General features: G+C 37.3%; 1 protein-coding gene across 3 annotated transcripts in view; it reads left to right on the top strand.

The window, feature by feature from the left end:
* Positions 1-21,416, top strand: part of Prkg1 (protein kinase cGMP-dependent 1) — a 1,315,555-nt gene that overhangs the window by 1,265,060 nt on the left and 29,079 nt on the right. For all 3 annotated transcript variants that reach the window (XM_008831094.3, XM_008831093.3, XM_029562517.1), the window contains exons 10-11: positions 2,776-2,872; positions 20,913-21,052. In XM_008831094.3, the coding sequence (XP_008829316.1) occupies positions 2,776-2,872; positions 20,913-21,052 (237 nt within the window). The remainder of the gene's footprint in view (positions 1-2,775; positions 2,873-20,912; positions 21,053-21,416) is intronic.

Below are 21,416 nucleotides of genomic sequence, written 5' to 3' on the forward strand. Positions count from 1 at the left end.
TACAGGGTTCCCAAAATACAGAGGTTCAACCACCTCTGGCTTACCAGGTGGTCACATACCCCTTTCTTGTAACTTATGTTTCAGGAGGTTTGAATCTGTGGGTCTCAGCTCTTGCTATGCAGCAGAATTCTAAGGATTTTTTAAATGCAGATTTTGGGGTATCATCACTAGAAATTACTTTTCCACCTGGTCTGTAGTGAGACTCTAAGTGTTTGCAGAAGAGCTCAGTAGCCCTGATTCTTGCAAAAGCTGGGATTCACCACTCACTTTAGTGTACTTTCAGCCTAATTTCATAAGAACCAAATACAACAATGCCAAGGTTAAAATGAATGGTCTAAGTAATAACACCACAAATGAAACATACATAAATGAGTAATGCAATAATCTGAAAAAGCGTGCCAGATCTGTACCTGAGATTTGTACACAGAACAAACACATCATTATTCAAAATTATTCTCATTGTGAATGTATATAATTGCATAAATATTGACAAGATCTTTTAATAGTCTTAAGAGTATCCCTTTATACATAAAATTCTGAATCATGTTATTTTAATTAATAACAGTAATCAATTATCCTGACGTGGTGGTGCATAGCTGTAATCCCAAGGTTTGAGAAACTGAAGCAGGAGAATGGGTTTGAGGCCAGACTGGGCTACATAGAAAGACCTTGTCTCAGAAAACGAACAAAACAAAACAAAAGCCCAAAAGGAAACAAAGGGGGACTGGAGAAGTGGTTCAGTGTTTAAGAGCACTGGCTGCTCTTGCAGGAAACCTGGGTTCGATTCCCAGCACCCACATGGAGGCCGGCAGCCGTCCGTAACTCCAGTTCCAGGGGATCCAATGCCCTCTTCTGACTCTATTGCACAACACAGGTGCAGTTACACACATGCAGGTAATACACTCAGACACATAAAATAGAAATAGTAAATAAAATATTTCTTTAAAAGGAAATAAAGGATATCAGTTAATTGATTGGTAATTGGTCTTAAAATTTCAACAGCTAGAGGAGTAAACAGAACCAGCCATTTTGTTTATTTAAGTCCTTCCTTTCAGGCCTGTTTAATGAGACTGATAAAACACATTGATTAAAGCTCAGAAATGTCTTAGAAGCTCTATATGAAAAATATTTTCTTTTCAAAAACAAAAAAACAGAGCAATGTTATTAGAGATGTATTAGAGATATATTTAATCTAGGTCACCAGGAAATGCTTGACCACATATAAACCCACATGGGGTCTGATCTCAACAGATGTCCTTTTTAAACACCTGTTGGAGTCAGCTCTGCCACTGGTTCATTAAATGGGATGGAGTCTTAATTTTCTAAAAGCAGAGAGCAGTTGGAATGCTAGAAATGCACATTTGCTGCCTGTGTTGGATTCTAATAAGGTGCCCTGTTGACCTTGAGATTGTGCAGATGAGAGGAATGTGCAAATACCATTTGATCCACAAGTTTTGTTTATAAAGTTCCATTTAAAGTAGTTGATTTCACATAAGTAAACAAAGAAAAAACTGTTGTGTTTTTGTTTTTTATTCTACATTCTGAGTTGTCTATCAGCAATTGAGTTACTGAAAAAGTATAACTCTATTTGTAGATTGAAGAGAGTTGAAAGCTTGTATGAGACCCTATTTCAAGTGTTTTGCAAATACAAAGTTTAAAGGTATGGTTGATTATAATGGCATAACTAAAAATATCATACATCTTAACCCCAAAGATGTCTGCGGATGACTGTGTTTAAAAAGATCATTGCACAAGATGTGCTCATACCATTTCCTCAAGTGTATTCATCGTGCCTGTGGATAGTGTAGTACTGAATCAAGTCATTAGCCTGAAGGTCAAGGGTCATATGTAGCGATTTCAAAAGTTTAATTTGAGACAGCTGGATTGCTCCCTGACCTGGCTGTAGTCAGTGGGCTGATCATCTTCATCTTTATGCCTTCCTGCCCTTTCTAAAAATAGCAAGGCCTTTAACAAGGAGATATTTTAGGCAGCTCCTATTCCGTCTTTTCATTGGGTAGAAGCCTATTTTGGCCACTTGCCTCTGTCAGATTTGCATGTGTGCAGTTAGACCTGGACATGAGTTCATGCGTCTCACCACTGATAAGAAACTCACAAACTCCCAGACACTGGAATTGCTAGCTGAAAGACAGTTGGTAAATAAAAGTACAGGAAAGTCCCTTTGTAGGGATGTGACTATGTTCCTGAGATCATCCATCTTAGACACTGGCATCTAAATCTTCAGCTTTACGGATCTGTTTTCCTAAAACCTGGCTGTGATTTCACTCCAGAGAGCCCCCACTTGTCTCTGGATCCTGCCAGTTTTAATAAATAGTGATAGAAGGTACTGCCAATCTCTGGGTAAGAAAAACTAATGAGAAACTGCTATCCAAAATCTAAACAGCAAAAACAAAGACAAGCAAGCCCCCAAAAATCCAAATAAAAAACAAAAGAGAACTCAAGTAATCACCACTCGCAGGACTAGTAGAAAAACACCAAGATGTTACTGATTTGGTAACTGAACTTATCAGTCAGTTGACTGGCAAGCTGTGGAATATCTGTATTTTATTTTACTTCGAAAAACAAGTGCAAATCTATGTTATTCTGTACAACTGGGACCAAAAAGTTCTGAGTGTAAGAAAACACAGACTCTAAATGCAAAATGGAATTGAACCGAGTACGGCCTGTCCCACAATCATGCCATGCCAGTGCGGTCGTGCGAGGTACTCGTGTTTGCACCTCTAAGAAATTTCCATTTTTTCACATCAAAAAATCCAGATATGAAGCTGAAGCTGCTTTCTTCGCCAACCTGAAGCTGTCTGATTTCAACATCATTGACACCCTTGGAGTTGGAGGTTTCGGACGAGTAGAACTGGTAGGTGATACTTTTCTTTAAATGCTTTTGAAAGCCCGTCTCCTTTAGCACTTTTTCTCTAGCATAAGACTTATTTCTCTTCTCCGCTTGTGCCTCTCATCATTAACCTCTGTTGTTCCACATCAGCAGACACCTTCATGCAGGCATGTCAGTTTGCTTAACAAAGTGGACTAGGATATACAACTAGCAGACTAAAAATAAACAGCAAATTTCTTTTAGAAAACCTCTTCATAGTAAATGAATGATAAATACATTTACCTAATGAGTTTTAAATCACTGGTACCCAGTTGGTTTTCTCTTTTGCTTCCTTCCTTAGTTCTGAACAATGACTAATTTCATTGTGCACCTAATTACAATTAAAATAATTTAAATATAAGCATATAAAATAAATTGGGATATGTGTGAATTGAATTAAATGAAGTAGTATTAGTAATTCTGTAATCCTATAATTGTAAGTACCTACTTAGTTTACAGTGATAATGGTTTGGATATTTTATATATATATAGTGTGTGTGTGTGTGTGTGTGTGTGTGTGTGTGTGTACAGCTAAATGTTATAGGACATGTTGAAGATATTTTTTGCCCAAATTCATTTGTTAAGTATATTGTATAAATGTGATATAACAACATGAAAACATTCTATGCAAGAAAAACTAGGAAAAGAACTAAATTCTCATGGCTGAGGAGCTGCATTGCAAGACTGTGGAGTCATAAACCATGTTTGAGAATGCAGATTTGTTTCCATCTCTCTGCTGAGTACAAGGGATTCCCTGATAACAAGATGCCAGTACAGTATGTTAGGAACCCCTGAGGCTGTGTAAAGTGCAGTAAACAGTTACTGTTGCCATCCCAGGTCAGGAGGAATCCCTTCCATAAAAGTCAAGTGACCTGGAGCTATTTTTGATGTCTGTCTATTTGTGTTGTAGTTGGAATACCTGACTTTGACATGGAGAAAAATGATAGTTACTTAAATATTAGAAAGGTTTTAGAGCCATAGTGCAATCCACTGAATTTGCATTATACTTCCCTTTAACACTTATTGAAGATATTGTAATAATTGCAGCTATTTCTGACATGAAAATCCAGAGTGTGCCTGAGAGGATCCAAGTGTTTTCAGTTATGTATATAGAAATAAAACAAGGCTCTTAATAAAACTCAAACATCCTATTGCTTATCTGAATTCTGCCTACTAATTAATGGAGCTTTGGGGTTTTTTTTTCAAGAATTTTGGTTTTATAGCAAGTTATAATTGTTGGTACAGCTAATGAAGATTATCAGTAGGTTATACATGCAGCTTTGCTCTGAAGATGTTGGGACATAAAAGCAGGACATAGGGCACAATTCCTTACCATGGCAGGTATAAAGAAAAGAATTCCTTAGAGAGTGATTTGGGGGCTGTTTGGTATACTTCCTTAAACATCATTTTCTTAAGGACTATGAATAGAGTCTGGAAAGATGGCTGAGCAGTTTAGAGCACGTATCTCCAGCATGGCTGACAACCTCCTGCAACTCCACCTTCAGGGGATCCGATGACCCTCCTCTGGCCTCTGTGGGTACTTCCCTCACTGCATGTGCGCACACACAAATAAATAAATAAAAATAATTCTTTAACAGAGACTTTATGGACAATAAAATTGCTGTTTTGGTTGATAAAATATATGGTAACTGTGAACTTCTAAAGGTTTGATAACTTCAAATTACTAGTGATATTTTGTGAAATATAAGGATTTTCTAAGGATGTTTGAAGTATTGAAACTGTTTATAATATTTTTGAAAATAGATGTGAGACCACTTAAAGTTGAAAAATCTAATGCCAGCTTCATAATTGAAAATGTCTAGAAAACTCTCTGAAATATATATGAGGCAAAGAGAACTAGCCACAAAACTAGGGAAAGTTTAATCGTATAAAAGAAATTGAATGTGGAGCTGGAGAGATGGCTCAGTGGTTAAGAACACTGAATGTTCTTGCAAAAGACCCAGGTTCGAATCCCAGCACCCACATGGCAGCTAACAACTGTCTGTAACTCCAGTTCCAGGGGATCCGACAACCTTGTCTGTCCTCCGTGGGCATTGCACAACATGGGTGCACTTACCTACATGCAGGCAATACATGCACACACATTAAAAAGTAAAAATAAAAAAATAAAATAAAAAATAAAACAGAAATAGAATGTTTAAAAACAAAATGTGAATACGTATGTTTATAAATTCATATGTGTGTTTGTGTATATACACATTTATATATCATCTACATCTCAGGGTAAATTCTTTGCAATTCAGTCTAATTTTCTTATTTTGAATATTGGGGTTTATTTTGCACATATATTTTAATGGAAACCAAAATGCAGTGGCTAGAAAGACATCCCAGCAGTGAAATGTGCACTGCTCATGCAGAAAATGCAAGTTCACTTCCTACCACCCATGTCAGGCAGCTTATAATCTCCTATAACTCCAGCATCAAGGGATCTGATGCCCTCTTCTGGCCTCTGAGGAGACCTGCACTTATGTGCACACACCCACACACAGACACATGCATATATGTAATTAAAAACAAATTCTTTAAAAAAGAAAACCAAAGTCCAAAGAATTAATCTGGATTAGAAATATAACCACTTTATAAAATGTTGAGATAATATTGATAAATCTTTAATAGGTCACTAGGCACAATAAGCCCATTGTGAACAGATGCACGTATCTTCAACTCTGAAGTCATATCTCACATGATATTGACCTCCCAAAACATATTAGAGAGTGAGCAGAATATCATCTAGATTTTAACATACATAAACACTGAATTGAATATATTCCTGCAAAGTGTGTAATATTTACAATTTGGACCAACTAATCATTATTTTGAAATTATGATGATCAGGAAAAGAACATTTAAAAATAACACTATGAGTTTATAAGTTTATAAACTCTCCAATGAAGAAGGTAGATGTCAGAATTTGAAATTTTGAAATTTTACAATTTTGTGACTACTTGACAAGCAGATCAAGCTTGTGGTATTTTGCATGATGATATACCCTTCCTGTTAATCTTAACATTTCTTAACTTTTTGTCCTATGTCAATTTTTTAGGCAGGGGAACTTCTAAATAACTTACTTTCTGATTTGGGAGATGAGACCATCACAAGAAATTTAAAATTGTTTAATGGTGAATCTGGAAGTTGACTTATATCCACGAGAATTCTGTTAAGCTGTTGAGTATATTTCATAAGCATTTTGGCGTAACTGACTTTAACTAGTTTATATGAGCATGCTATGTTCACAACACTACCTTTTGGCAATGTTAGACTACTCAGCTTTCTGTTGCGTGCCATGTGTCATACTTTCTGTCCATGTTCATAAAGAATGAGCTTTGTAATGTGTTCAGTATATGTTTCCTGCATGTCTTCCAGAAGACCAATTCTATTTCTAACCACACCCCATATGTGTAATGTGTGTATGATGAGATCAGTTTAAAAATTAATAAGTAAAAACTAGTCCCTTTGCTTTATAACATTCTTACTTTTAAACATTTTCATTTGTTATTGAAATATGCTAGTGATAAGTATTGCATTTGTCATTTCCAGCTATGTCAATAGAAAAGGATGAGAGTGGAACAATTTTACTTCTGTTCTCCCTGTTGCTGGGCCAAGTCTTGAGAACAGCATTTCTTCCATAAGAGCCCGAGGTCTTCCAATGACCTTCAATAATAGCTTCTATTAAATTCCTCTGAACCACTAAAGCTTTTTATTTTTTGATCTGCCATGAGAGATGATGGGAAATAGTTTTCAATCTTCCCCACACCAAACCTGTGTGGACCTGAAGTAGCCTGCTCTCATTATCCTCTCTTTTCTAAATTGTAAAGCCCCACTTTATAGCCCCTCTGTCAATAAGTAATTGTTTGAAACTCAGAGAGCTGGAATATAGCCAGTTGCTTCATAGCCTTGTTTAAACCCTGGCACCTTAAATAGGCAAATAAGGTCCAGACTCTTGCCAACGGATGTACTAAGGGTATCTGTCATTCCTTTTGTGAATCCAACCAAGTTTATCCTGCAGTTAGGTTCCCCGAGGCGCAATGTAGTAGTGAGTTAAGAGAACTATCCTGTCTCAGAGGGCCACATGCCTGTAGCAGGATCTCCATGTTGGACAAATGGCATCCAGCATTTTCCTACTTGCCTTGACACGTGCTTGATAGGCAAGCAGGCATGAAAGGTTATGTAAAGCAACTGGGGAAAAAAACAAGCTGAGTTGATTAAGTAAGAAATTAGGTAAGAAACCCATTTCTTGGTCACCAAAATGTTTTCTTTGGTCATCTCTATGAAAGGAGAACAGCTTAACTCTAAAGGGAAACCCCAAGTAAGATGGAAACACTTCAAGAGTGCCTACTGCCAACCCACACAGCAGTGAAATAGAATAGCCATGGCACCGCTGGCCAGCATTGCCATTTGTGCCCACAGGGATTTTCTGCTGCAGAGGCCTCTGTCTTCTGTTAACACTCGGCACTGGTTGGAAACTACAAGTTTGCCTCATTTTAGAACAGATCTTATCTCCCTTGCATATTATTAAATATACAATCATCTTTATTATTTATTTTTATTCTGGAAAAACTATAATTGTGATTCACATCATGGATTTGGAAGAAAAAGTATTTAGATAGCTAATGAAATCCAATTTATAGACACTAATGGAGCATCGGAAAGATACTGTTGCTCCTAAAATAACCAAAACCTAGTTTCTAAGCAGAAATTACAAATAGTAAAGTCTAGCTCTACTTTGAGGGATACAAATAAAGAATGCATTAATTAATCCTGTTCCTGTAGAAATATATTCTGCTTTACTTCAATAACTGTAATGTAATTCAGGCTACATGAATTATAGCAAGTACAATAACTAGTTTCTTATATATCTTGTGAATTTTGTAGGGCTCATATATCATCTATGCATTGAAATTCTGTTTTTCACTAAAAGTATTTGAAATAAATATACTAAAATGTTAACATCTCTTTCTCCAAACTTGCATGTGATTCAAGAAAATCAATCTAAAAATTGAAGGCACTGGATACATTTCCCAATGGATTAAGATAATTGTTTAGGGGCTGGAGAGATGGCTCAGTGGTTAAGAACACTGGCTGTTCTTACAGAAGATTCAGGTTCAAACCCCAGCACCCACATGGCAGCTAACAACTGTCCATAACTCCAGTTCCAAGGGATCTGACAGCCTCTTCTGTCCTCTGCAGCCATTGCACAACACAGGTGCACTTACCTACATGCAGGCAATACACGTATACACATAAAAAATAAAAGTAATAAATAAAATATTTTTTAAAGTTAATTGTTGAAATTTTACTTTATTAGCTAGTGAATTTATGGGCTCAACACATTCAGTACAAATTTATCTTCTAAAAAATCCCCAGTCCAAGTGAAATTCAGAAATATCAGACTTGATTCTAGCCTAGAAAGAATTTCTGCCTTCTTTTAAGAGGATAAGAGTACCATATTGAAAATTGACAGCCAACATCCTTTAATACAGTATCACACCATAAATTATGCAGAAAAGTCACAGGTATTTCAGAAGGAGAGAAAGCATTTGGAGCTAGTAGTATAAAAGGTCCTGAGAGGATAAATGGACTGTGAGCCATGGATGGAGAATGGGTTGGGAAAGACCATTTCAGAGAAAGGCCATCCCAGGCAAAGATTGCAGCAGAGAAGACTGTGTGTTGTCCCTGGACACCAAAAAGATGACTAGAGTAGGAGAAGTTATATGAAACAACTAGGGAAATGTTATTGGGCAACTGATCAGGAGAATATAACCTTATTGTATTCTTAGAAGAGTTTAGGCTTGCAGCGAGAAAGGAAGTATTTGGACATTAGGCTAAGAGCTGAAAAGTCAAGCATGGTGTCACGCACCTATGACCCCAACACAGAAGCAGAAGTAGGCCCAAGAATTCAAAGCAAACCTTGGTTACATAGTGCATTTGTGGCCATCTTGGGTTAAACTAGACCTTGTCTTGAAAAAATAAATAAATAAAAAGGCTAACTGTGTAAACACAAACTCAGCTCTGAAATTCCATGCATTATCCAGTGACTAAACAGACTATTTTTAGGTGGCATGGCTCCCAGAAATAAGCATCAATTTCTCTTCTAAGATAGTTTACTTCGTGCCAAGATATAGTGCTCATCCGTGAAATTTTTGTTTAAACATTTTTGAAGCAAGAGCCTATTCATGAGGAGAACAGTTCCTTTGTATATGTTAATAGATTAGAAAATATACATAGTGTTTAAATAAAATTAAAATAGCTTTTATGATAATGGTTATTTACATACAATGGATAGGTTTAAACACACTGTTCTGAAAAAATATGAAATCCCCAATTTTGCATCTATTCAGGTGGGCTTATCAACTTTATACATTTAATTTTTCAACATATATTTCATTTACTATTCTGTCCTTCACATTAATATTCCCCATAGCCACTAACGTACGTAATTCATTAACTTGAGGGTTGTATGAAGTCAGCAGCTTTTATGGGCCAGGTGGTTTTCTTATTTCTTAAATTTTTATTAGCATATATCCATTGTAAATAATGTTGGGTTTCATAAAGACCGTTGCTTTCAGGTATATCATGTACTTTCACCGTATTCACACTCCTTTCTCTCTCTGCTTAGTGCCCCTCCCCATCCCGGTAGTCTCCTTCCTTTCCTCAGTCTCCCTTCTTTTTTCACATCTATCTATCCATCTATCTATCTACCTATCCATCTATCATCTATCTATCTATCTATCTATCTATCCATCCATCCATCCATCCATCTATCCATCTGTCAATGTATCTATTTATCATCTATCATCTATCTATCATATATCTATATATATATGAGATGTATAATATATATATGTGTGTGTGGTTTAATGTTTCTATAAAGAATTCTAGGATCCACAATAGAGAAAACATACAATATTTATTTTTCTGTGTTTTATTTCACTTACTATGATTTCTAGTAGCACCCATTTTACAGCAAATGACATGATTTCATTCTTCTTTATGCATGAGTAACTCCATTGTGTATATATACACATTTTCTTATTCATTCATCTCTTAACAGATACCTAGGCTAATTCCATAACTTAACCTCTGTGAATACTCCTGTAACAAATATGGATGCACAAGGTATCTATGTGCATTTTGACTTAGAATCCGTTGGATATAAACACGGAAGTGGTGTAGCTATGTTATATGGAAGATCTGTTTGTTTAATATTTTATTTTAATATTTTATTTTTTAATTATTTTTATGTGTATGAGTGTATTGCCTGCATGCATGTAAGTGCACCCATGTAACGCAATGCTCACGGAGGTCACAAGAGGATGTCAGATCCCCTGGAACTGGAGTCTCGAACGGTTGTTAACTGCCATGTGGGTGCTAGGAATTGAACCCAGGTCCTCTGCAAAAGCAGTTTGTGCTCTAAACTGCTGAGTCATATCTCCAGTCCAAGAAGTTCTATTTTTATTTTTCTGGGAACCTCTGCTGTGATTTGCCTAGTTGCTGGATGAATTTGCATCCCCAGTAGCATCCCCACATTCTCACCACCATTTGTTGCTTTGTAAAGTTCTTATCTATGTCTGTATCTTGAGATGTTTTCTCTGTTTTCATCTAACAGTTTCAGAGTTTGGGGTTTACATTATGGTCTTTGATGCATTTGGAATTGATTTTGGTATATGCTAAGTGTTGGGGATCTGGCTTCCTTTTTCGACAGGTTGATATCCAGTTTTCACAGCATCATTTGTTAACAGGCCATCTTTTCATCAAGTGTATGTTTTTGGCTGGAGATGTGTTGGTTTAGTTTTAGGAATTCTATTCTATTCTATTGATCTATATGTCTGCTTATATGCCAGTACCATGCAATTCTGTTGCTACGGTTCTGTAGAATGACTTGAAATCGGGTATTGTGACACCACCAGCATTGTTTTCTTTTAGGATTGTCTTGGCTCTCCAGGGTCTTCTGTGCTTCCATATGAATTTTAGGATTGAGGTTTCCAGTTCTGTAAAGAATATCATTGGGAATTTGAGTTCAATTACATTGAATATGTAGATTACTGCTAGTAATGTAGCTGTTTTCTATTGTGTCAGATATTAGAATTGCTATGCTACATGATTTCTGGTCCCATTAGCTTCTTTTCAATGTGAGGTTAGATTTTTCTTTTTCAGTGAGGTGCATTTCTTGTAAAAAATTAAACATTTATTGAATGTATGTACGTATGTGTGTCTGTGTGTGTGTGTGTGTGTGTGTGTGTGTGTGTGTGGTTTGTGTGTGCATGCCACAGTGTGACTGTGGAGGTGAGAAGGATAATTTGTGGGAGTCAGGTCTCTCCTTCTACCATGAGGGTTCTGGGGATCAAACTCACAGTCGTCAGGCTTGGTAACAAGTGTCTTTACTTCCTGAGCCATCTTGTCATCCCAAAGTGCATTTCCTATAGGCAACACATACAAAGTATCTGTTTTAATAACCAGTGTGCTAGTTTTTATTTTGATTGGAAAACTGAGACTGTTAACAGTCAGAGATATTCTTGAAACTCATGTATTCATCCTATCATTGTGTTTTAATTTTTTTAATTTTTAAATTTTTATTTTAGGTGTGCATGTAAGTGTACCATGTTCACACCTTGCCTGCAGAGGCCAGAAGAGGGCCTTCAATACCGTGGAACTGGCGTTACGGACAGTTTTTAGCCACCATGTGGGTGCTGGGAACCAAACCTAGGTCCTTTGCAAAAGCAGCCAGTGCTCTTAACCGCTGAGCCGTCTCTCCAGCCCCCATTTCTTGTTTTGTAGTGTTTGGTGTTTTCTTCGTCTTCTCACCTCTCTCCTGCTCTAGAGTGCTTTATTCTTCCCTGGGACTCATCAACATGTTCGTTTTCTCTTTGGCTTTGCTGTGTAGGATTTCTTTGATTATTGTGTAATGCCGGCTTAGTTGTCATGCATCCTTTCAGTTTTTGCTTGCAGTGGGCATTTTTTCTTTCTCTTTCAATTGTGAAGGGTGGCTTTGCTGGATGTAGTAATGTGAGTGGGAATGTTGAAGGAGTCATATCGCCTTGGTTTTTCATGTTTCCTGTATTCCTACATAGGGACTTGCCCTTCTGGAATTAGGCCATTGCTTGGGTTATTAAGAAATCACCTGATTCTTTCAGTGGAAATATTAGCGATGTTCTAGTAGGGCTATGTTGAGGGGAAGCTCACTTTTCATTTATCTTCTGAAATATCACTAAGATTAGAACCTTAGAACCTTATTTAATGTGCTCAGGTAATCACGCTTGGTCCTCAGTACCCCTCCAAGAGTACAGGACTACCCAGAAGTAACCACCGCCTATGCATAGGCCTACTGAAGAAATACAATAATAAGCAATTTTTGAAAACCCTTTAACTCTAATAATTTGAGGGAGTAAAAGAATAAGAGTAGTATGGGATGATATTTGTTACTAAGTGTAGAAATTGGAAGAAAATAGTGTGAACAAAACCAGCAATTAGCATTAGGATGATGAGAGAATACGTAGAGAAGTGAAAATAAATAGAAGGTGGAACAACAGAAACAACAGGAGGAGAAAGCATCTTGGACCAAGGAGGATGAAAAAGAAGAAGAAATGTAGTTAGACAACCTGAAACTCCACATTCAGTCTCCACACTCAGGAGGCTGCAGCAAGGAGACCCCAAATTCCAGACTAGCCTGGAAAGGCCTACTTTAAAAAAAAAAAAAAAAAAACCTGAAGCAGAGACTAGATCAGGACAACGTTAATCTGCTACGTTGGCATTAGACGTTAAATAAGGGAAATATAAACGTGTCAAGGAAAGAAAGGACTGGGTGGAAGTACAGCTGGTTTGAGGTCTCCTGCCTTAGAGCTGGTGCCAGCTCCACATCTTCCCAGCCTGTCAGGGGGTTGGGATGTGGATGCTGCTTATGCTGTTGGAGCAGTACTTCACAAAGCAGGGCACAAATGCAAAGCTTGTGTCTATGCGGTAGAGTCCAACTACAGCTTAGACCAGATTTCCACCTGGTTGAATTCTGTATGGTTCTAAGTTTTCTCCCCTTATCTAGAGGTATTCTGCTAGACAAGTGTCAGAGTCTAGTCCTATGCCTGAGTTCCCTGACTCTGAAATTCAGAAGGGGCTTTTACCTCTAGGGTCACCAAGCCACTTATTCAGCAGGTATCATTTAAAAATGAATTGTTGTGACTGGAAAGATGGCTCAGCAGTTAAGAGCACTGGCTGCTCTTGCCAAGGACTCAGTTTCAGTTCCCAGCACCCACATGGTGGCTAACAACCATCTAACTCCAGTTCCAGGGAAATTCAATGCCCTCTTCTGACCTTCACAGGCAATGTACAACACAGGTACACTTATGTACACGCAGGCAATACACTCATACACAAAACATAAAAATAATAAATAAAATACTTTTTAAGTAAAAATGACTTCTTGCTGCTCCTGTTATGAGAAGAAAGGGTTTACTGGCATCTCCTCTCCCTCTATGGATGCAACTGCCTTCACACCTTTTTTTTCTCTCCCTACACCCTGGCTTCCCTCCCTCTCTCCCATTTTCCCTTCCCCTTCGCTATCTCTTTTTCCTATCTCTCTTCCTCTCTCTTTGTCTCTCTCTCCACCCCCTATTACTCACTCTCTTCACAATATCTGTTAGTGAAAATACAGTGAAAATTGTCTGAGGCTGTAATCTTGAGCAGTGGTTCTGCCTCTCTGTAATTGGACTTTCTTTCTTTCAAAGGAATGCACTTCCTGGTTGGGCTTAATTACCTTAGAATGGACACACTGGGTTTTCTCCTTTTCTCTCCGTAAAGTTTTCTATTTACTTTGCTACTATTATTTTTCCACCATCACCCACCACTTAGGATACTCACAATCCAATTATAGCAGTGTATACCCTGGAGATTCTAACAATCCAAGCATAGGTGTCATCTGCTACCCAAGAGGCTTTGTTCTTAACATCTAACTTCTGCCACCTGCCTTGAAAGTTCATTTTGAAAGTGAGGAGACAATTTCTATTCAAAAAGTAACCAAACAATTACCTTACATCGATAACAGCCAGTGTATGATCTATGCTACAACTTTGGATTCTATATCCACATGAATAGAGAAGTTCAAGTATTTAATCTGAATGTTTTTCACAGATTAAACTAGCATAAGTCAAGACCAGTTAATACTTGTTGAATTGACTTAACTATACTTGAAATACATTCATATTTGCACAAAATCTTGCAAATATGAAAACAACAAAAATAAATTTCTTGTTTTTTTAAATGTCAGGAAGAGTGAAATTTGAGGATAGCATATATTGAGAAATTAAGATCTGACTGTGGTCAGATCCAATGGAGTAAAGGCTCATTTAATTAAAAGTTTTCTGCAAGATAAAACTACAAGAGCACTTAATGCCCTTTGTTTTTAAAATATAACTAGAATGAAAACTTTTTCCCGACTTACCTGGTCATACATTAGAAAGATAGCTAAACTGTGCAATATGACATTATCTGTTTCATTTCATCTCATTTTAAACCTTCAAGGGCAACAAATGAAAGAAATAGAACTGTCAATAAATGATATTCAACTCTACTTAGGTGAGATTTTAGGTTATAAGTGTGCTTTAAGTATTAGAATAAATTGAATAATGCACACTATTTCAGTACTCAGTTTAGAAATAAGTAGGCAGCTTTTCAAAACTGATCCATATAAGATTTATTTATATTTGTGAAGGGAAGGGAAAGAACATTTGATTATTTGATGATGGAAGATGAATCATTCAAAATGAAATAAAGTTTACTTAGCACAGATGTTATAGGATATAAATGTTATACTCCAGGAATGATCATTTATTTTTTGTTTATTTCATAAAACAATATTATCTAAAAATCATAATGTTGACACAAAGGAATGTAACTATGGCATAAGGATTGGGACATTTTAGTTGGGTATGACTTTTAAGGACGTTCAACATTTACCTTGATTTAGATGGAAATAGAACCTTATTGTGATCGACACTTAGGTTAATTGAATTGCCTTTTTTGTCGTTAGAAATGGCGGTGAATATAGCCCTAATGTGTATACCAGATGCTTTCTAGGTATTCCAATTATGCTGCTTTCTTTCATGAATATAGTAAATTTAGTTTGCCAAGTGAAAATTTAATTCATAGCATAGTAATAAAGTGTTTTTTTTTCTTTCTCTAGGAAAGTAAAACTTCTTAAATTCAGACATTTTTCCTAACACTTGTCATTTCATCTGGTTCCTGGTACAACTAATTTGGAAGAGATTTAAGTGTGAATTGTAATACTAAAATATCATTTACAAGTACTCATTTTAGTTAACATCCCCCAAATATGTTAGAAATTATGGTACTAATGATAATTTATTTGCAGCACTTTAAATTTTTGGAGGGATTTTGACATATCCTACCTGATTGAATCTTACAATATCTGAAAGTTTAACTTTATCCCATTTCGTAGTGCAAAGCATGAGGCTATAGGAAGTCAATTGAACTTGCAAAAGAATGTATATATTTCTATAATAGTAAAAATCATTTGTCAAGAGGTGTACATCTGGATGGTGTTAGGGGGTGAGTAGAGGGTGCATATAATAAAAATATACTTTATGAAATTCTCAAAAAATTAAATAATTTTTTAATTTAACTTATTTTTATTTTATGTTTATGAGTGTATTGTCTGCATGTATGTCAGCACTTGCATATATTGCGATGCCTCTGGGGGTCAGAAAGCATCAGATTCCCTGGAACTGGTGTTAGAATGGTTGTTAGCTGCCATGTGGGTGCTGGGACCCAAACCCAGGTACTCTGCAAAAGCGACTATTGATCTTAACTGCTGAGCCACCTCTCCAGCCCCTAATTTAAAAAAAATTAAATCACTCTCAAAAAATTTGTTTTGACTACCCAATTTTAAAGAATTTCATAATAATGTTATATATATATTAATTTGACTCACAATTCTTTTTATGACTAGAAACTTTTGACCCCACATTTATTTTTCAAAACTGTATCAATATTCCACTGAATTTAGAGTTAAAAGAAATATACTTTTCAGCTAATTGGTGTAATATATATACACATATATATATGATAAAAAGGCAAGCATAGAGGGGAATGCATTTCTGACATTTAATTCTCTAAAATGCAAGCTAAATGTAGTTATACCATAATAAGGAAATTAGAAATTAAAGATATGCACATTTTCTGACGTTTCACCTTTAAAATTCTTAAGCCGCTTTACTGAGGTTCAGATTGCATTCCATAGCATTTCTGATTGTGCATGTACAGCACAGAGAACATTTCTATTACTTCAGAAACACCCCTGTGCCCATCTTCAAACCCACCCTTCCCAGTCCCTGCTCCGATTAGCCATTCATCTACTCCCCCTGGCTAAAGATTTGCCTTTTCTGATGCATAGTTTCTTACACTAAAAATTTGAGTTATATTCAATGTTTTTTGTTTTCTACATGTATGATTAGAAATGCAGTTGAATAACACAAATTTCACATTAATGTATGGTAATTTCATGTCTCCATTCCCCACCTGAATTTTGGGCTAATTCTGTGGTAGCTTTGCACACCGCTTCAGCTGTTTTCTGTGCTCACCTGAACTATGATGCTTAAATTGTTTCCTGAGCTTGGAGTCTATGGCCAATGTCTGATAGGCCTGGCATGTGTCTAGCAAGAGAAATGTTAGAAAATGATGGAGACAGAAAAATCTAGTTCTTATATACTTGTATTCTAATTATTTCTTTGCTAGTACTCTCAGTTGTTGAGGTTTTATGATGGCTTTTGCACTATTTCAGTCAAGATAGTCCAAGAGACTCCCAAAATAATGTAGGCTATTGCCATAGCCCTTGGTGACCTCCCAGAACTTGAAAATATGACGCTGTTGATGAAGACACCTGGAACTGATCTGGAAACCTTCTCCCTGAAGATTAGCTCTCATAGTATCAGAAGGTGCTATGGAAGCTGCCAATGGAAAAAAGCAACCAACAGTCCTACTCAGCTGCAAAGTCTATGAACCACAACAATGACGAGCACAGCAAAGTCTTCCCATTGGTACAATAGTGGCACTATTGTCTTGGGGGTAATCAACAGCTGTCTAATTGGAGTTCGCTCAATAGGAGGGAACTCAGGTCATTAGCCAAATACTTGTGATTGGAGAGGTTATAGATCCTAGAGGAGAGCCTACTGCTTCTACTTCCCTAAACCAATGTAATTTCTTACATATTCTAAATACTTATCCTTATGTCCACGGAAAAGTATAGTCTCACCATTCATTGAAGAAAATTCTTTTTGCAACAGATGGAGACTGTTAAAAATGCCACAACTGTACAAAAAATGCAGAGAATAAGTGTGTACAGTCCCTATTAATACACCTAGTGCACAACCCCGAAACTTAAGACTCAGAAAAACTCATGGAGGGGACAGAACAATTGTAAGAGTCAGAGGACCAAGATGCCTTGCTGCTAGTGTATTTTAAACATGATAGGGAAGCGGCACCCGTGAGATCTCAATATGGTTACCTAAACAAGACCTGCATAATGATACCAGTTAACATGGTAATGGGATGAGGGAAATTTTACGAGGTTACACCTCTGGATGAAGAGCTACAGGCAATCAGTGGCTGACGAGAGAAGAATCAGTTTTCTCCAGGGACAAATTTCCTGATAGATTAATCCAAACCCAAGTGGCTATCCATAAACACATGTACACACAAACACAAGCACCACTAAATGTAATTAGTAGTTCATATGTGTATATGTATATATATATGTGTGTGTGTGTACATGTATTATAAAACAATAATTAAAGAGGAAGTCACAGAATTGAAAGTGGAAGGGGGACACTGGCAGAGTTGGATGGGGGTTGGGGAGGCAGGAAAATGATGTAAATGCAGTACTCATGTATGTCCGTTCGCATTACTCCCCTGCTACCCATGTTGACTTCTTGCATGACTTGTGCAGTCAGGTGTCTTGAATCCCTGATAACACACTGAGGCCACCATAAACGTCCAGAAAAAGGACATGATTTTATTTTTCTCTAGGTGTATGCCATGACACATATGTGGAGGTTAGAAGACATTAGTAGGAATCAGTTTTCTTTCACTATGTGGACTCCAAGACTAAACTCAGGTCATCAAGTCTGATGGCAAGTGCCTTCTCTTGATAAGCCAACTTAGCCCAAGCAGACGGCTTCAACTGTGCACCCCATCACACATCCAACATAGTAAAGCTGCAAGGCAGTAAATACATGGTTCGGCTTCTCTGACAGTCTAATGTTAACTTATTTCATTAAACTCTGATTTATAAAGCATCCTCAGTATACTTTGTTTTGTATTCAGATGAAGGAAAGCTGTGTATACTGGAAGTAACTTGATTGCAGAGGTCCTGAATGTGGACTGGGTTCTGCCACTTGGTAGCTCTGTGGCCTTGGGCAATGTCTGTAACGTGTCTACTTTGCCTTTCATTTTTCCTCTTTTTCTGATTAGTTATACTAAGTCCACTTTTGCAAAGTTTGCTTCTTTGAAAATGCAGGAAAATTTAAAGCAATGTTCAATTCTCTCTATTTGATACAGACTGCTGGACGAAGCAGAAAGTCCATCACTGAATGCTAAGTGGGCAACACAAACTCCCTTAGCATCATGGTGACACCCTGTAGTAGCTTCTATTTTTTATCAACTTTATTATGAATTTCATGAAATCTATTTTGATCATACTTAGATCTTCTCGTGTATCTGCACCCCTTGCTAAGCCCCCACCAAATTATTGTCTGACTGAATCTCTCCTTCCTAGCAGGCATCAGTTGCCAGTAGTTACACAGATAGGGTTGAGGTTTCTTACCCACTTCTCCAAGTCTATGTTGGGATTTTTGTCTGGCTTGAGCTTACGTGAGTCTTCTCCATGCTGTCACCATTGCTGTGAGTTCTTATGAGTAACTGACTGCTGTCTGGGAAACTGTTTTCTGTGGTCATCCACCTCTTCTGGCTCTTGCAATCTTTCTGCCTCCTGTTGCATGAATCTTACCCAACTGTGAATCCTGCAAGCTACAACTGGCCTGGAAGATATGCCTACTTGTGGAATAGAGGCACAAATATTATAGGAGTAACCACCAACTTTCTAATTTTCTTTGAAGTCCCTTTCATAGGAGGGAGCCCACATCTGACATTGATATCAGGCCTAAGACCCTGAGGTTAGAGAGCCCACAGGCCATCGGGGAGAGCCTAATGCAGCTATTCTCCTAATGAGATACAGTATTAAACTGATTTCTAATGACTTGACTTACTGTTATACCCAATATTCCACAGCATAGAAGATTCATTATACAGCATCTTGACACAGAGATCAACCATTGGCCAACATGCAGAGAATAAGGGGCTGCAGTGGCTAGTATTCTTGATAAGAACTGGGATTTACACCAGTTAAACTGGCCCAGGAGGCTGAGAAAGACTAAACAGAGGCAAAATTGGGACTTAGATCTGTGATCCCAAATGCTTTTCTTTTCCCTTATTCTGTGCACAAGCGAAAAATGAGTGTTATCAATGAAGAGAATATTTTTACATTAGAAATCTGAGCTATGTGAGAATTCTCTATTAACTGGAAAAGACTGAACTTTCTTTCTCTGGAAGTTTCCTTCTCTTTGGAATTTTGCTCTTCTAACAGTTCATTGCTATTCTGTCCTCTCAGTCTGTAGATTTCTTTCATAAGTGAGTTTTCACGTTTGGGTTTTATTATGAACTACAACTGAATTCATTTGCGCCACCCTAATCTATCATTTTAAACAGTTTCACAGACAAACTAAAGGGTCTTTGGCTATTGCAGACATTTTCTGATAGTCAGGTCTCCCTTTACTCTGTCATGTGGTCACAAATGTGGTCAGCAAACCCAGCTGTATTTGTCTGAAGTATGCTCATGATTCCCTCCTAAGGAGTGCACCATATTAATTCCCCTCAGATTGAATTCAGTCTGAACATGTGTTCATGGGCAAGTCACTTAAGAACTCACTGTCCCTGCAGTAAAGAATTCAAACCTCAGAAAGGGGTGAGCTAAGCTTCAGCTGAGACTTGTCATGTTCCTTTCCTGAAACTTTCATTAGGTGTGAATAACATGTGCTGTTACATGTTACTGTGAGGTGTGCTACTTGAGAGCATTCAGTGGTAATGCCCTTGACTACTGTTAACTATTCCGCTCTATTATGTCCCTTCCTTGCCTTACAAGTGACCTTATTGAAGTTCTTGTAAGATTGGACACACATCTGCAGCTAACCTGAGATAAGACACGCCCAGAGTCACAGGGAGTCATACAGGCTGCAACCAATGCAGGCTTCCTATAGGTCTCTTCAGTTGATAAAACTGAAGAGTAAGATCTGAGATAAGAGAATAACACCATCATACATGGTAGAGGAAAAAGTAGCTTTCAAAATCTTCTGAAAAAAATATTTGCTATAGTTTAACTGGAGGGTAGAAAAACAATGAAAAGTAAAAAAAAATGGATAAAAAATGAGTTACAGCATATAAATCTACAGTCTCAGTAGGAACAGGAGGCAATCACTGAGCTTAATAACTCTAGAAATGTTTGTGAACTAGGACTTTTAAAAGTATAAAGGTACATGTGATCCTACTTTGCCACCAGCATTTGAAATAAAATTGAAGAGGAAACTGGACTTGTATTTTTACTTTTTTTGATTGCTATATTAAAGGTATATAACATACTCAGACACGCTAAATTAAATTAAATGAATGTACAATGAGAATCAAGTATATTTTTCTTATTCACATGAACACAAAATTAACCTGGAATGGAGTTAGGTTACACTCATCTGATCTACCACAGTGAGGTTGGATGATGGCTGTGCATTGTGGATTGTAAACTCAACCCCTCTAGAAAAGATCTCCCCTATATGACTAGGGAAGTAGTAATCATTCATTTAGTTCCATGCACCTGTTAATTTCAGGATAACAATGCAGTCTATTATATTAAATCCAAGCTGTAGCTCATGTGTCCTTTCTGCCTGTCTTTAAGGTCCAGTTGAAAAGTGAAGAATCCAAAACATTTGCAATGAAGATTCTCAAGAAGCGCCACATTGTGGATACAAGACAGCAGGAGCATATTCGCTCAGAGAAGCAGATCATGCAGGGAGCTCATTCTGACTTCATTGTGAGGTAAAGATTCTCTTCTAGGCCATACGTGCCTGCTCCAAGTGGCGAACCAACCCCATCCCCTCTTCCACTGAGCTTGCCCTTTATTATTTCATGCCCACAAAGAAACTTTAGAAAACTGTTTATTTTTTTAAATAATAAAGCTTTGTGGGGTAGCAAGAGAGCTCAGTGGTAAAGAGCACTGGCTGCTATTGCAGAGGACCAGGGTTCTGTTCCCAGCACCCACATAGTGGCTGACAACTGTGAATGACTCCAGTTCCAGAGGATCTGATGCCCTCTTCTGACCTCTGTGGGCATTTCAAAACAGGGGTGCACTTACACACATACAGGCAAAACACTCATATACATAGAATAAATATAATAAATA

The sequence above is a fragment of the Nannospalax galili genome, unplaced genomic scaffold (assembly GCF_000622305.1).
Source record: "Nannospalax galili isolate Female #2095 unplaced genomic scaffold, S.galili_v1.0 scaffold175, whole genome shotgun sequence".
Taxonomy (NCBI): Eukaryota; Metazoa; Chordata; class Mammalia; order Rodentia; family Spalacidae; genus Nannospalax; species Nannospalax galili.